The sequence below is a fragment of the Rattus norvegicus genome, chromosome 4 (genome assembly GCF_036323735.1).
Source record: "Rattus norvegicus strain BN/NHsdMcwi chromosome 4, GRCr8, whole genome shotgun sequence".
NCBI lineage: Eukaryota > Metazoa > Chordata > Mammalia > Rodentia > Muridae > Rattus > Rattus norvegicus.
The window spans coordinates 98914086-98930468 of record NC_086022.1 but is presented as its reverse complement, the minus strand read 5'-3'; the positions used below and the strand labels follow the sequence as shown (position 1 = coordinate 98930468).

The 16383-nt window shown below is 37.7% G+C and overlaps 1 gene segment (V, D, J or C); it reads right to left on the bottom strand.

Annotated features, from left to right (window-relative positions):
- Nucleotides 1-14885: 14885 nt before the first annotated feature.
- LOC108349283 (immunoglobulin kappa variable 1-39-like) lies at nt 14886-15425 on the bottom strand. The segment is given in 2 exon segments: nt 14886-15199; nt 15320-15425. Coding segments are annotated over 2 exon segments (366 nt in total).
- Between the last annotated feature and the right edge of the window lie 958 nt (nt 15426-16383).

Here is a 16383-nt window from a genome sequence, read left to right as displayed (position 1 = left end):
CCTGACTTTGTGATAGTGTCTGTGGGTTATACTGTACTCAGGGATTTTACTGATGTGAATATCCTGCACCGCTACCTGAGACCATACCTGTATCCAGGTCCAGGCTGCTGCTGAGAGCCATGTCTAGGTACAAGGTGCCTGTGCATTTTCTGCTTTCACGTTCTCTGTTTGTTTGTTGTTGGTGTATAGAATAGCTATTGATTTATGCAGCTCTATTCTGTATCCTGCCATATTATTCAATTTGTTTATTTCTGGAAGATTTTTTGATAGAATTTTAGGGTTCTCTAATTTATAGTATTATTTTGACTACAAATTTGACTTCAGTTTGATTTCTCCTTTCCCTGTTTATATCTCTTGGATTTTATTTCTTGCTTTATTTGCTTCAGCTACTATTTCTATCACAGTATTTGAAAGGAGTCTATTGTGATCATTTTTTTGTCTTTGAGTTTGTTTAAATAGTTTATTACATTGATGGATTTCCATATATTGAACCATCACTGCCTCCCTGGGATCAAGCCTACTTGATCACGATGTATGTTCATTTTTATGTGTTCTTGGATTCGGTTCATGTGAATTATATTGAGTATTTTTGTGTCTATATTCATAAGGGAAATTGGTCTGAAGTTCTGTTACTTTGTTGGATCTTTGTGTGGTTTTTAGGTATAAGGATAATTCTAGCTTCATAAAATAATTGGGTAGGGTTCCTTTTGTTTCTATCTTGTGCAATATTTTAGAAAGTATTTGTACTAGGTCTTCTATGAATGTCAGATAGAATTCTGCACTAAATCCATCTGGTCCTGGGTTTTGGTGGTTTTTGGGGTGTGGGGGGAGACTTTTAATAAGTGCTTCTGTTTCTTTAGGAGTTATGTGCCTGTTTAGATCCTTTATGTGGTCCTGATTGAACTTTGGTACTTGGTATTGGTCTAGAAAATTGATCACTTCATCCAGATTTTCCAGTTGTGTTGAATACATGCTTTCAACATGTATTCTGATGATTTTTTTTAATTTTCTCAGATTTTGTTGTCATGTCTCCCTTTTCATTTCAGATTTTATTAATTTGGATATTCTCTCTGTGCCCTATTGTTGATCTGACTAAGTATTTATCTATCTTGTTGATTTTCTCAAGAAAAAAGCAGCTTCTGGTTTAGTTTATTCTTTTTATAATTCTTTTTGTTTCTACTTGGTTGATTTCAGCCCTAAGTTTGATTATTTCCTGGTGTCTACTGCTCTTTGGTGTATTTGCCTGAGAACAAAAAGTTCTAGAGCTTTTAGGTGTGATGTCAAGGTGCTAGTGTATGCTTTTTCCAGTTTCTTTTTGACGGTAATCAGTGCTATGAGTTTTCCTTTTAGCACTTTCATTGTGTCCCATAAATTTGACTATGTTAGAAACAAAAGGAACACTGCCAAATTACTCTATGAAACTAGAATTGTGCCTTTGTTTTCATTAAATTCTAAAAATATCTTCAATTTCTTTCTTCATTTCTTCCTTGACCAATTTATCACTGAATAGAATGGTGTTCAACTTTCATGTTTATGTGTGCTTTTTGTTGTTTTTGTTGTTATTGAAGAAAAGCCTTAGTTCATGGTAACCTGATAGGATGCGTGGGATTATTTCAACTTTCTTGGATCTGTTGAGGCCTATTTTATGTGGTCAGTTTTTTAGAAGACACCATGAGGTGCTGAGATAAAGGTGTATTCTTTTGTTTTACGAAGAAATGTTCTATAAATATCTGTTAAATTCAATTGGTTCATAACTTCTGTTAGTTTCTCTGTGTCTCTATTTAGTTGCTGTTTCCATGATCTGGCCATTGATGAGAGTGTTGAAATCTCCCACTGTTATTGTGTGTGGTACAATGTGTGCTTTGAGCTTTAGTAAGTTTTCATCTATGAATGTATGTGCTCTTGCATTTGGAGCATAGATATTAAGGATTGAGATTTAATCTTGCTGGATTTTTCCTTTGATGAATATGATGTGACTTTATTTTTTTTGAAAACTTTTGATTGAAAGTCCATTCTATTCGATATTAGAATGGCTATTCCAGCTGGTTCTTTGGGACCATTTCCTTAGAAAATTGTTTTCCAACTTTTTACTCTGAGGTAGAGTTTGCCTTTCTTACTGAAGTATGTTTACTATATGCAGCAAAATGCTGGGTCCTCTTTACATATCCAGTCTATTAGTCTATGTCTTTTTATTGCTGAATTGATTCATTGACGTTAAGAGATATTAAGGAGTAGAGGTTGTTGTTTTCTGTTACTTTTGCTCTTAGAGGTAGAATTATGTTTGTGTGGCTCTCTTCTTTGGATTTCCTTACAAGGAGATTTCTTTTTTGCTTTTTCTAGGGTGTAGTTTTCCTTTTTGTTTTCGAGTTTTCCATCTATTATCCATTGTGGGGCTGGATTTGTGGAAATATATTGAGTAAATTTTGTTTCCTTATGGAATATCTTGGTTTCTCCATCTATGGTTATTGAGGATTTTGCTGGCAGTACCCTGGGATGGCATTTGTGTTCTCTTAGCATATGTCTGACATTTGCCCAGGATCTTCAGGCTTTCACAGTCCCTGGTGAGAAGTCTGGTATAATTCTTGTAGGTCTGCATTATATGTTACTTGACCTTTTTCCCTTATGCTTTTAATATTCCTTCTTTGTTTTGTGTATTTGCTGTTTGGACTATTATGTGACAGGAGGAATTTATTTTCTGTTCCAATATATTTGGAGCTCTGTATGCTTCTTGTATGTTTATGGACATTTCTTTCTTTAGTTGGGAACTTTTCTTCCAGAATTTTGCTGAAGGTATTTTCTGTCCCTTTAAGTTGGGAATCTTTGCTCTCTTCTATGCTTATGATCCTTAGGTTTGATCATTGCATTGTGTCCTGGATTTCCTGGATATTTTGGATTAGGAGCTTTTTGCATTTTCTTTGACAATTGTGCCAAATTTTTCTCTGGTATCTTCTGCCCCTGAGATATTCTCTTCTATCTCTTGTTTTCCATTGTTGATGTTTTTGTCTAATACTCCTCATCTATTTCTTAGGTTTACTATATCCATGGTTGTCTTGCTTTGTGTTTTCTTTATTGTTTCTACTTCCATTTTTAAATCCTGGAAGGTTTTTTTTTTTGTTTCAATTCCTTCAACTATTTGGTTGTGTTTCCTTGTAATTTTGAAGGTATTTTTGTGATTCCTCTTTAAGGGCTTCTACTTGTTTACCTGCGTTATCCTGTCTATTTTTAAGGGAATTATTTATGTCCTACTTAATGTCTTCTAACATCATTATGAGATATGATTTTAAATCCAAATCTTGCTTTTCCTGTGTATTTGAATATCCAATATTTTCTTTGGTGAGAGAATTGGGTCCTGATGATGCCAAGTAGTCTTGATTTCTGTTGCATAGCTTCCTGTGCTTGCCTCCCACCATCTGGTTGTCTCTGGTGTTAGCTGGTCTGTCTCTGACAGTAGTTTAACCCTCCTGTAAGCCTGTGTGTCAGCACTTCTGAAGACTGGCTTTCTTCCAGAATTATCTGGATAAAGAGAAGTTTTTCACAGGGTCAGCTCCTAGCACAGGTTGAAGCCAGAAGTATCCTGTCCCAAATTGCTCCTGGGTTCCTATGTCCAGAGGTCTCCAGGTGAGCTGCTCTTCTTCAGGTGTGTCAGCGCACCTGGCTACTAGCTTTCAGCTTTGGGCACAGACAGAAACTGGAAGCATCCTGTCTCAGATTGCTGCTTCCTTCATTCCTGTGTCCAGAGGTTTCCAAGTGAGTTCCTATTGTGCCAAGAATATGAGCAGAAGTGATCGTCTCCCTGTAGCTCTCAGGATTGTCTGCACTTCTGACAGCCCAGCTCTCTCCCCGTAGGACTTGAGTACACAGTTCTGAGGGAGTGGGTCAGTTCTGTGTGCAGGCAAAAACCAGAAAGATCTATTATTTTATTCCTAGATATACTATAAACAATCTTAAGATGCAAGCCAGTGGACTTAGTGTGTAAAGTCTCTTCCCAACAAGGCTGATGGCCTGATCCCCAAACCAACAAGGTGGGTAGAGAGGATAAGCTTGTCAGGCATACCCTGGCACTTGTTGTTCTCATATACCCACAGATACAAATAAATAAATCAGTAGACTCCTAAATTTTCTACAAATCTAGAACATAGAGACTGTTTAGGTTATAATCTGAAATACATTAAGTTGTTCTTCAGTGTAATGAAACTCTAAACAATCATCAATATGAAACATTTCTCTAGAACTCTGAAGAAGAAAGACCACAGCTAAATGCTGAGGGTTACCAAAGCTGTGTATCATGATTAACATACGGTGATCTTGATTATAATTTTCCTCCTTAAATATGTCAGTTGCTATTTTATTTTATTTATTTATTTATTTTTTGGTTCTTTTTTTCGGAGCTGGGGACCGAACCCAGAGCCTTGCACTTCCTAGGCAAGCGCTCTACCACTGAGCTAAATCCCCAACCCCGTCAGGTGCTATTTTAAATCTATTTATATTCAAACTTAATACTAAATGGAATTTCACTTATGTGTTGTACTAGGTTGACTCAGCCCTAATAATACAAACATCATCTCAAGCAAAAAATCTGTCTTCCTACTGTTTCCATGCATTTGATGGTCCCTGCTGTAGTTAAATGTTTTCTATATTTTTAATTATTTCACTTATATACAAGGACAAAAACAGAATTTTTGTTCATTATTTTATAATAAAAACTCACAGCTGTAACATCAATATAAGTAAGCGCAACTTCATTTCACCACAAAAAAAAGTCTGAAAAGTATTCATCCACTCTATCATTTGAGACTCAAGGATATTGGATTCTTTCATGTGTACTGTGCTTTAAATTTTTCCTTGGATGCCATTACTATCTCTACTTTGAAAAAATGTAGTATATGCAGTACTAGGGGCAGAGAAGCTGTTGTATGTAAACTAGAAAGTGAATCCTTCTGCATGAAGATTCATGTTCAAGACAGCATTTAGGGAACTGCATTTATGGTTTAAAAAAAAGACTGAATTTGCAAGATCATCAGCTTGCACAGGCTCATGTACAAGTGGCTTTCACAGAACTGACCAGAGACCCTACAGCTGGTCTTAGATGTCAAGTTGATCAATTACCTAAGAACATGATTCTCTCCCAGCATTATGGGAATGACTGACCCTTCTGATGGGGAACTCTTTACTAAAAAGACTCATGTTCATAGTCACCCCTGCTGGAGATATAGTCAAAATGATGATAGAATCAGCTTATTATATAAATTTTCCTGAAGTCCATGACCTTAGAGCAAGTTAATTGTATTTTTATTTTCACTCACTGATTGCAACCCTTTTCTGTAGTATTTATTTTATTTACCTTCAATATATCCTCTCATCACTTTTATCTATTTTTAATTTCTCCAGCATTTTATATAAAATCGATGCTAGATGCCTAAGAATAAGTAATTACAACTGCAAACAATACGTATTACTTCTTCCTTCCACTTGTAGACCTATACACACTCAAGTGCCCATGTTCACTCATTGTTTTTTTGTCCACTTGACACAAACATGGGTACATGTGAGAAGAAGAAACTTTAGTTGAGGAGTTATATCCCTCGTCTTGGCCTGCAGACGAGTGTTATTGACTCTTTTGTGACTAATGACTGATGTGGGAGAGGTCAACACATGTTGTAGGCAGTGCTACTCCTGTACAGATAGTCTTAGGTTAGAGTCCATTGTCTCTGGTTCAGTTCATGTTGCCAGGTTTCTGCACTGAGTTCTTGACCTGACTTCACTTAATGACAGATTTAAACTCTAAGATGAATAAATCCTTTCCTCTCCATATTAATTGTCTGTTTTCTGTAATCCTCATAAAATGGCAAAGATGTGACTTGAACAAATAGAGAAGGACCATTGGGAGGAAACTTATGGTACAGTGGTGTGGAATAAAGGAAGATGAGTTCTCCTTTTATAGTCCGTCCAATCTCACTAATCTCATCCAAAAACCTCCCACAGAGTTGACTTCCCTCCCAGTTTTCATCATGCCTTTGGCTTACTTTACCCATTTTCCTATGACACATGCAGGAAGGAAGTTGCATGAGCTAAATTCTGAACCCTTAATAGATTTCCCCTTTCTTGCACCATTTGCTTCCCTTAAACGTATGCCTAATCACCAATTTTATGGTAGTTTTGATTACACCTCTCAGAAAGTATTTCCTTTTTTATTTAAAAAAATGTGGAGGTTGGCACAAAATGGCTACAAGTTGAAGCACAAAAGCTTTGCTGGAACCACCTGTGACTTAGTTGTATAGAATGTTATTTGGACATGACACATATCAATTCATACTAAGGGACTGCATGGCTGAATTCACCAGAGCAGAAAGATGAAGAGATGTCCAATCAAACATTCAGTCAGAAAAACAAAGTTAAATGTAAGATTAAAAGAGATGTCTGAAGTTGTGCACTCCTGAGACTGCAGGGCTGGAGAGACTGCTAACACTGCCCATCCTTGCCCACATTCCTGGCCCAAGTGGAAACCGTACAGGGCCTCTGTGAACAGAAAGATAGGGGGACTCAAGCGGCAGGTCCACTGTGGTCCAGACACCTACTGGAACTGAAGGGACCGCGTTAACAGCTCCCTGCACCCAAATACCGTGGGAGGGAGAGCTAAACCTTCAGAGGGGCAGACAAGCCTGGGAAGCCAGAGGAGACTACACTCCCCCCACATTTCTGAATCTAGAGAAAAATACCTAGTGCCAGCTGGAACCCCTATGCACAGAGACCTGAAAAAAGACAGGGCAGGCCCTTCTGGTTGTTGCCCTCACAGAGTGCTGAAACGCAGCCACTGAGGAATGACTTCAGGTATGAGACCAGAGTTAAAACCAACTTTTCTGCTCCAAGTGAACTACCTGCTGGACCCAGGACCCAAGCCCACAGGAACAGCTGAAGAAAAGTAAACAGGAAAGACTACACACCTGAAAGCAGAATACTCTATTCCCATCAATGGCTGAAAGAAAACAGGAAAACGGGTCTAAAGCACTCTTGACAAACAGGCCTATAGGACAGTCTAACCACTGTCAGAAATAGCAGAACAAGGTAACACCAGCGACAACGTGATGGCGAGAGGCAAGCACAGGAACCCAAGCAACAGAAACCAAGAATACATGGCATCATCAGAGCCCAATTCTCCCACCAAAGCAAACACTGAATGTCCAAACACACCAGAAAAGAAGGTCTAGATTTTAAATTACATTTGATCATGATGATGGAGGACTTCAAGGAAGACATAAAGAATTCCCTTAGACAAACGCAGGAAAACATAAATAAACAAGTAGAAGCCTATAGAGAGGAATCACAAAAATCCCTGAAAGAATTCCAGGAAAACACAATCAAACATGTGAAGGAATTAAAAATGGAAATAGTAGCAATAAAGAAAGCACAAATGGAGACAATACTGGATATAGAAAACCAAAGGAAGAGAAAAGGAGCTGTGGATACAAGCATCACCAACAGAATACAAGAGATAGAAGAGAAAATCTCAGGAACAGAAGACTCCATAGAAATTATTGACAAAACTGTTAAAGATAATGTAAAACGGAAAAAGCTACTGGTCCAAAACATACAGGAAATTCAGGACATGATGTGAAGATCAAACCTAAGGATAATAGGTATAGAAGAGAGTGAAGACTCCCAGCTCAAAGGACCAGTAAATATCTTCAACAAAATCATAGAAGAAAATTTCCCTAACCTAAAGAAAGAAATGCCCATAAACATACTAGAAGTTTACAGAACTCCAAATAGATTGGACCAGAAAAGAAACTCCTCCCTTCACTTAATACTCAAAACACCAAATCCACAAAATAAAGAAATAGTATTAAAAGCAGTAAGCAAAAAAATGTCAAGTAACATATAAAGGCAGGCCTATCAGAATTACACCAGACATCGCACCAGAGACTATGAAAGCCTGAATATCCTGGACAGATGTCATACAGACCCTAAGAGGACACAAATGCCCGACCAGGTTACTATAGTCAGCAAAACTCTTAATTAACATAGATGGAGAAACCAAGATATTACATGACAAAACCAAATTTACACAATATCTTTCTACAAATCCAGCCCTTAAAAGGATAATAAATGGTAAAGCCCAACATAAGGAGGGAAGCTACACCCTAGTTAAAGCAAGAAACTAATCATTTGGCAACAAAACCAAGGGAAGACAAGCACACAAACGTAATCTCACATTCAAATAAGGATATAACAGGAAGCAACAATCACTATTCCTTAATAGCTCTCAACATCAGTCGTCTCAATACCCCAATAAAAAGACACAGATTAACAAACTGGATATGCTATAAGGACCCTGCATTCTGCTGCCTACAAGAAACATACCTTACAGACAAAGACAGATACTACCTCAAGTGAAAGGCTGGAAAACAACTTTCCAAGCAAATGGTCTGAAGAAGCAAGCTGGAGCAGCAATTCTAATACCAAATAAAATCGACTTTCAACCAAAAGTCATCAAAAAAGATAAGGAAGGACACTTCATATTCATCAAAGGAAAAATCCACCAAGATGAACTATCAGTCCTAAATATCTATGATCCAAATACAAGGGCACCTACATACATATAAAAAAAAAAAAAAAGAAAGAAAACCTGACTAAAGATCAAAGCACACATTGCATCTCACACAATCATAGTAGGAGATTTCAACACCCCACTCTCATCAATGGACAGATCATGAAAACAGAAATTAAACAGAGACATAGACTGACTAACAGAATTCGTGAACCAAATGGATTAAACAGACTTATAGATAGATAGATAGATAGATAGATAGATAGATAGATAGATAGAGATAGATAGATATAGATATAGATATAGATATAGATATAAAACATTCTATTGTAAAACAAAAGGATATACCATCTCATCACCTCATGGAACTTTCTCCACAATTGACCACATAATCGGGCAGAAATCAGTACCCAACAGACAGAGAAAGATAGAAATAATTCCGTGTGTCCTATCAGACCTTCACGGCCTAAAGCTGGCCTTCAATAACAATAAGGAAAGAACACCCACATATACATGGAAGTTGAACAATGCTCTACTCAATGATAACCTGGTTAAGGAAGAAATAAAGAAAGAAATTAAAGACTTCTTAGAATTTAATGAAAATGAAGGTATAAAATACCCAAAATTAGGAAACACAATGAAAGCTGTGCTAAGAGGAAAACTCATACCTCTGAGTACCTGCAGAAAGAAACAGGAGAGAGCATATATCACTAGATCAACAGCACATCTAAAAGTTCTAGAACAAAAAGAAGGAAAAAGAAGGCAGGAAATTATCGAACTCAAAGTTGAAATCAACCAAGTAGAAGCATAAAGGGCTATAGAAAGAAACAAAAGAACCAAAAACTGGTTCTCTGAGAAAATCAACTAGATAGATAAACCCTTAGCCAGACTAACCAGAGAGTGTGTCCAAATTAACAAAATCAGAAATTAAAAGGGAAACATAACAATAGAATCAGAGAAAATTTAAAAAAAAATCAAAAGATCCTACTACAAAAGCCTATATTAAAAAAAACTTGAAAATCTGGAGGTAGTGGAAAATTTCCTAGACAAATACCAGGTACCAAAGTTAAATTGGGAACAGAAAAACCATTTAAACAATCCCATAACTCCTAAAGAAAAAGAAGCAGTCATTAAAAGTCTTCCAACCAAAAAAAGCCCAGGTCCAGATGGGGTTCAGTGCAGAATTCTATCAGACCTTCATCGAAGACCTCATGTCAATACTATCCAAATTATTCCACAAAATTGAAACAGACAGATCACTATTGAATTCCTTTAATGAAGTGACTATTACTCTTATAACTTAAAAAACACAAAGATCCAACAAAAGAGAACTTCAGACCAATTTCCCTTATGAATATCGACACAAAAATACTCAATAAATTTATTGCAAACTGAATCCAAGAACACATCAAAACAATCATTCATCATGATCAAATAGGCTTCAACCCATAATGCAGGACTGGTTTAATATACAGAAAATCATCAACATAATCCACTATTTAAACAAAGTGAAAGACAAAAACCACATCATCATTTCATTAGATGGTGAGAAAGTATTTGACAAAATTCAAAACCCCTTCACGATAAAAGTTCTGGAAAGAACAGGAATTCAAGGCCCATAGCTAAATATAGTAAAAACCATATTCAGCAAATGAGTAGCAGACACTAAACTAAATGGAGAGAAACTTGAAGCAATCCCAATAAAATCAGGGATTAGTCAAGTCTGCACACTCTCTCCCTACTTACTCAATATAGTTCTCGAAGTCCTAGCCCAAGCACTCCGAAAACAAAAGGAGATCAAAGGGATACAGATTGGAAAGGAAGATGTCAAAATATCGCTATTTGCAGATGGTATGATTGTATATTTAAGTGTTCCCAAAAGATCTACCAGAGAACTTCTAAACCTGATAAACACCTTCAGCAGTATGGCTGAGTATAAAATTAACTCAAATAAATCAGTAGCCTTCCTCTACACAAAAGAGAAACAAGCTGAGAAAGGAATTAGGGAAAATACACCCTTCATCATAGTCCCAAAAAATATAAAATACTTCAGTGTGACTCTAACCAAGCAATTAAAGATCTGTATGATAAGAATTGCAAGCCTCTGAAGAAAGAAATTGAAGAAGATCTCAGAAGACGGAAAGATATCCAATGCTCAAGGATTGGCAAGATTAACATAGTAAAAATGGCCATTTTACCAAAAGCAATTAACAGATTCAATGAAAACCTCATCAAAATTCCAATCCAATTCTTCATAGAGTTAGAACAATTTGCAAATTCATCAGGAATAACAAAAAATCCAGAAGAGCTAAAGCTATCCTCAAAAATAAAAGGATTTCCAGGGGAATCACTATCCCTGAACTCAAGCAAAATTACAGAGCAAAGAATTGTATGGTGTTCATACAGAGACAGGCAGATAGACCAGTAGAATAGAATTAAAGACCCAGAAATGAACCTACATACCTATGGTCACATGATTTTTGACAAAGGTTCCAAAACCATACAATGGAAAAAAGATAGCATTTTCAGCAATGGTGCTGGTTCAACTGGAGATTGCATGCAGCATTCAGAAGAATGCAGGAGAATGCAGATCGATCCATGCTCATCACCCTGTACAAAGCATAAGGCCATGTGCATCAAGGACCTCCACATCAAACCAGATGCATTCAAACTAATAGAAGAAAATGTGGGGAAGAGTTTCGAATACATGGGCACTGGAGAAAATTTCCCGAACAAAACACCAATGACTTATGCTCTAAGATCAAGAATCGACAAATGGAATCTCATAAAACTGCAAAACTTCTGTAAAGCAAAGGACACTTTTGTTAGGACAAAATGGCAACCAACAGATTGGGAAAAGATCTTTACCAATCCTGCAACTAGTAGAGGGTTTATATACAAAATATACAAAGAACTCATGAAATTAGATTGCAGGGAGACAAATAACCCTATTAAAAAATTAAAAATGGGGTTCAGAGCTCAATAAAGAATTCACAGCTGAGAAATGTCGATTGGCTGAGAAGCACTTAAATGTTCAACATCTTTAGTGATAAGGGAAATACAAATCGATACAACCCTGAGATTCTTCGTCAAACCAGTCAAAATGGTTAAGATCAAAAACTCAGGTGACAGCAGATGCTGGCAAGGATGTGGAGAAAGAGGAACACTCCTCCATTTTTGGTGGGATTGCAAACTGGTACAACCACTCTGGAAATCAGTCTGGAGGTTCCTCAGAAAATTGGATATTTCACTACCTGACTACCTAGCTATACCTCTCCTGGGCATATACCTAAAAGATGCTCAACATAAAACAAAGATACACGCTTCACTATGTTCATACCAGCCTTATTTATAATAGCCAGAAACTAGAAAGTACCCAGATGCCCTTCAACAAAGGAATGGATTCAAAAAATGTGTACATCTACACAATGGAGTACTACTCAGCTCTCAAAAACAATGTCTTTGATGAAATTCATAGGCAAATGGAATGAACTAGTAAATATCATCCTGAGTGAGGTTACTCAATCTCAGAAAAACACACTTGGTATGCACTCATTGTTAAGTGGATATTATCCGAAAAGCTCTAATTACCCAAGTTGTAATACACAGACCACAGGAAGCTCAAGATTACCAAAATGCGGATACTCCCACTCCTTCTTAAAAGGGGAAAAAATATCCATAGGAGGGGATATGGAAGCAAAGTTTAGAGCAGCATCTCAAGCAATGGCCATTCAGAACCTGCCCCACATCTGGCCCATATATCTACAGCCACTAGAGCTAGATAAGACTGATGAAGCTAAAAAATGCATGCTGAAAGGGACCTGATATAGATCTCTCCTGAGAGACTCATCAGAGGTCAACGTTAGCAGCCAACCACTGAACTGAGAACAGGACCCCTTTTGGGCAAAATTCGAGGAAGGGTTGAAAGAGTTGAAGGAGCTTGCAACCCCATAAGTACAACAATGCCAACCAACCAGAGCTTGAGGGACTAAACCACTACTGAAAGACTATACATGGACTGAGCCAGGGCTTCAACTGCATATGTAGCAGAGTATAACCTTGTTGTGGCACCAGTGGAAGGGGGAGCCCTTGGTCCTGCCAAGGTTGGTCCACAAGTGTAGGGGAATATGTGGGAGGGGCAGTAAGAGGGAATGTATGTGGGAAATACTTGTATGGGGGAAGTGGAGGAGAGTGGAGGTGGGCTTATGGACAGGAAACTGGGAAGGGGAATAGCATTTGAAATGTAAGTAAAGAAATATATCTAATTAAAAAAAAACAAAGCTGCACATTTGCTACAAACATTTAGGAGGCCTATGCCTGCTGTGCATGTTCCTCAGTTGGTGGTTAAGTGTCTATGGGGATGACCCTTGTAAACATATGTTTAACAATATTCATTCTTCCAATTTATTCACACAAGATGTCTTACCTCTATCTTTATACATTTGGACATTTCGTCCATGTTTTATATCTTTATTGGCATAGGCATATGATGATGGATTTATCATTTTAACACATCTCAGGAAAGGGTGAATGAATAATGCTGTTCCTCTATCAGATTGGTCTAGGGGCAAGTCTGTATTTTTTTGAATGATGATTGATGTGGGAGGTCCAAGATCACTAGAAGTGAAACATTCATGGTCAAATGACCCAGGATTGCATAAGAGAAAAAACTGAGTAAGCGATGAGGAATAGCCAATAAGTAGCATTCCTCCATGGCTTCTACATCAGGTCCCAGCTCTAGTTTCCTGCTTGAGTTCCTGCCCTGTCTTCCCTCGACTGTAAGCCAGACACATAAGCCAAATAAAGCCCATAATCTCCAAATTGACGTTGACTAGTATTTTAGAACATGACATATAATCTAACTAGAACAAGGTATTTTGCCCCTTTGGTTTAATGTTTTTCTAAGTTTCTCTCCTCTCCTCTCCCATTCCCCCCCCCCACCTTCTGACCCATTTTCTTTTCGCAATCATTGAGCTTATTTATTTACTTTTCAATTCATCACCCTTGTCATGTGGCATCATACTGCATAGTTCTGCATGTTAATTTTGTATTCTGAAATGTGACTGAATTCCCTGTTTGTCAGTGCTCTGACACACATACCAAGTGCTCAGATGATAGGCTGGTGCATATGGTTGTCTATATAGTGCTAGGTGCCTACCCATTTATAGATTCCAGGTAAGGGAGTTATTGTTGCCCTCTGTATTGTTTTTGTTTTGTTTTGTTTTGTTTTTCCGGAGCTGGGGCCCGAACCCAAGACCTTGCGCTTCCTAGGCAAGCGCTCTACCACTGAGCTAAATCCCCAACCCCTGTTTTTGTTTTTTAATCATGTTAATTTACCCATTTTTGTGCCTTGTGCAGGGAATATTAATACAATTCTGACACAAATAATAAGCAAGGTATTAAAACACACCAGGAGAAGAATGGTAGAAAGAATCACTTTATAATTACACATTTAATGATTAAACTGAGCAAAAATAACCCTGGTTTCTATGTCCATTTTCTAGAATAATTAGGACAGAAGGGGACACATGTAGACTACATGTTAATATTCCCTCAGGTGTTCAAAAATGTGTCTAAATCACCATTTTAGAGACTTCAGTCCACATTAATTTTGTTCTTTCTGGACCATAGTGATGCAGAACACTATTATGCGGTAAACATGTGGCATATGCTATCAATTCCATGTACATAAGAGACAGCATAGGACTTATTCAGGCCAAAGTGCATTTCCCATGAATAAGCCCTAGTGTAGGGAAATGATGTTTCAAACAGTACTAGTCTCCTACAATTTACCAGCTCTCTACAGTGCCTTCACAGAACACAATAACTAAGGAGTGGCTCCATTAATTACAGTGGATCATTATGATCTAATCATCTTGAGAAAAGGCTTCAGAAAAAATATAGAAGGACGCTTTCTGTTAATATTTATTCCTCTCTGGTTTCCTGTAGAGTTGTTCAATAAGGTCCTCTCCAAAATTTGAAGTCAATGGTCAGGATTTTTGCCACCCATCAGCGCCTGTGTTTAAACCATATGAGGGAAGTCTTAAGCCTCTCCTGTAATGCACTTCAGGCAGTTTGGAGTATCAGCATCTTTTTCTGTTGAACTTTCTAGATCTATTGAAGGATCATATGGTTAACAGACACACATAAGCAATTTGCATATAGATACACAAATGCTGTCAGAGAACCAGAGAAAGAAAGGCCAATATACACATATCTGAGCACTTTCTAGCATAACCACTTCTTGACATGAAAGCTTACTGAACACATAGACAAACAAGGAGGAGTAAGTGGGGCAAAACAGCCTCAGATTTCCACTTCCCTAAGTGGTTTATGTCATGGCTTATATCACTGTGTGAGGAGCACTGTAATGCTGCAGACAAAAATAATTTGCAATATCTTCTGGCTCCAGGCTAGTGATGGTTAGAGTGAAACTTCTCCCAGAATATTGGCCACTGAACCTTGATGGCATGCCAGTCTGCAAACTGGTTGCATAATAGATCAAGAGCATAGGAGCTTGTCCTGGTTTCTGCTGATACCAGTTTAGGTTATTGCTAATGCTCTGACTTGTCTGGCATGTGATAGTGACTCTCTCTCCTAGAGATGCCAAGAGGGAGGATGGAGATTGAGTCACTTGAATATCACATCTGGCACCTGACAATAGAAAAATAAAACAAATATAACAATTAACAATGTTATATTTGGTTACTCTTTATTGGAAGGGAATTATTGACTATTCTAAAGTGAAGAAATATTTTATTCTGTGCAACTTACCTGAGACCCAGAGTAACCAAATTGCCAATGCCTGGGCAGGCGTCTTCATGGCCATACTATGTCCTGACTGGGACTGACTCCTACAGAGACTGCACAGCCAGCTAAGAATCTGTTGGTTAAGGAGGATGCACTCTGGTAACATGCAAATCAGCAACTTATAATAGGTCTAGAGACAGTTGCAGTGTCGGTTCAGGTCAGTAACACAGGAAGTCTCAGAGTCTATTGGGACCCTCCATCAGGTCTGGGAGAAACACACTTGCTACAGAAAAACTATTTGTCCCTGGGGACCACAGAATGTAAATTGTCTACTGTCCTTTAAGTAGAGAATTCCTTTGCTCACTTCATCAATAATGTCATTTTTTTAAACTTTGAATTTGATGGGCACTTGGAGATTTAATTCTTTAAAATCTCTTCTTGTTTCTGCTTCTTATATAATAAAATAATGTAGTTGTTGACAGGTGGTCCTTAAGGATTACCTAAGGCTATTCTTGTCTTCTACTCTCAAGTTTAATCTTCTTTTCTGAGTCCTTCAGTCTAATCCTCCTACACATATTGGGGAAACTTGTTATACTGCTCCCCAGACTAACAACAGGTGAGGTGGCAAGGCCATCTGAAGCAAGAACTATTTGTACACTGTATCATTATAGACACAGCATGCATGTGCCAATAAACTTCAAAGACTTCAGGCTCTACTCAGATGATTTGCTGTATGAAATTGATTGTTGACTCACTGAGTGTTTCTTGGTTGTGAAGAAACTCCTGGGAAACTCTAGAGCTCAGGAGCTGACGCTAATCTGACATCTGAAGGTACCAATCAAATGTGTTTCTGTCACTCTATGGGAGGTTGTGACTTGACCTGTGGCTATGTAAACAGCTTCTCCTGGGCTAGCCTTCAGAGAAAGCAGAGTCTGGGTTATCACCACTGGATATCCAGTATTGCCACTGGATAATAAAAGTATAATAAAGATAAATATTATTTAATATACAGATAGGAAAGTATCTAACAATTATTTCCTTTATTATTTATTTCCTACTAATTGTGTTCAAAGTTTGGGTGATATCTT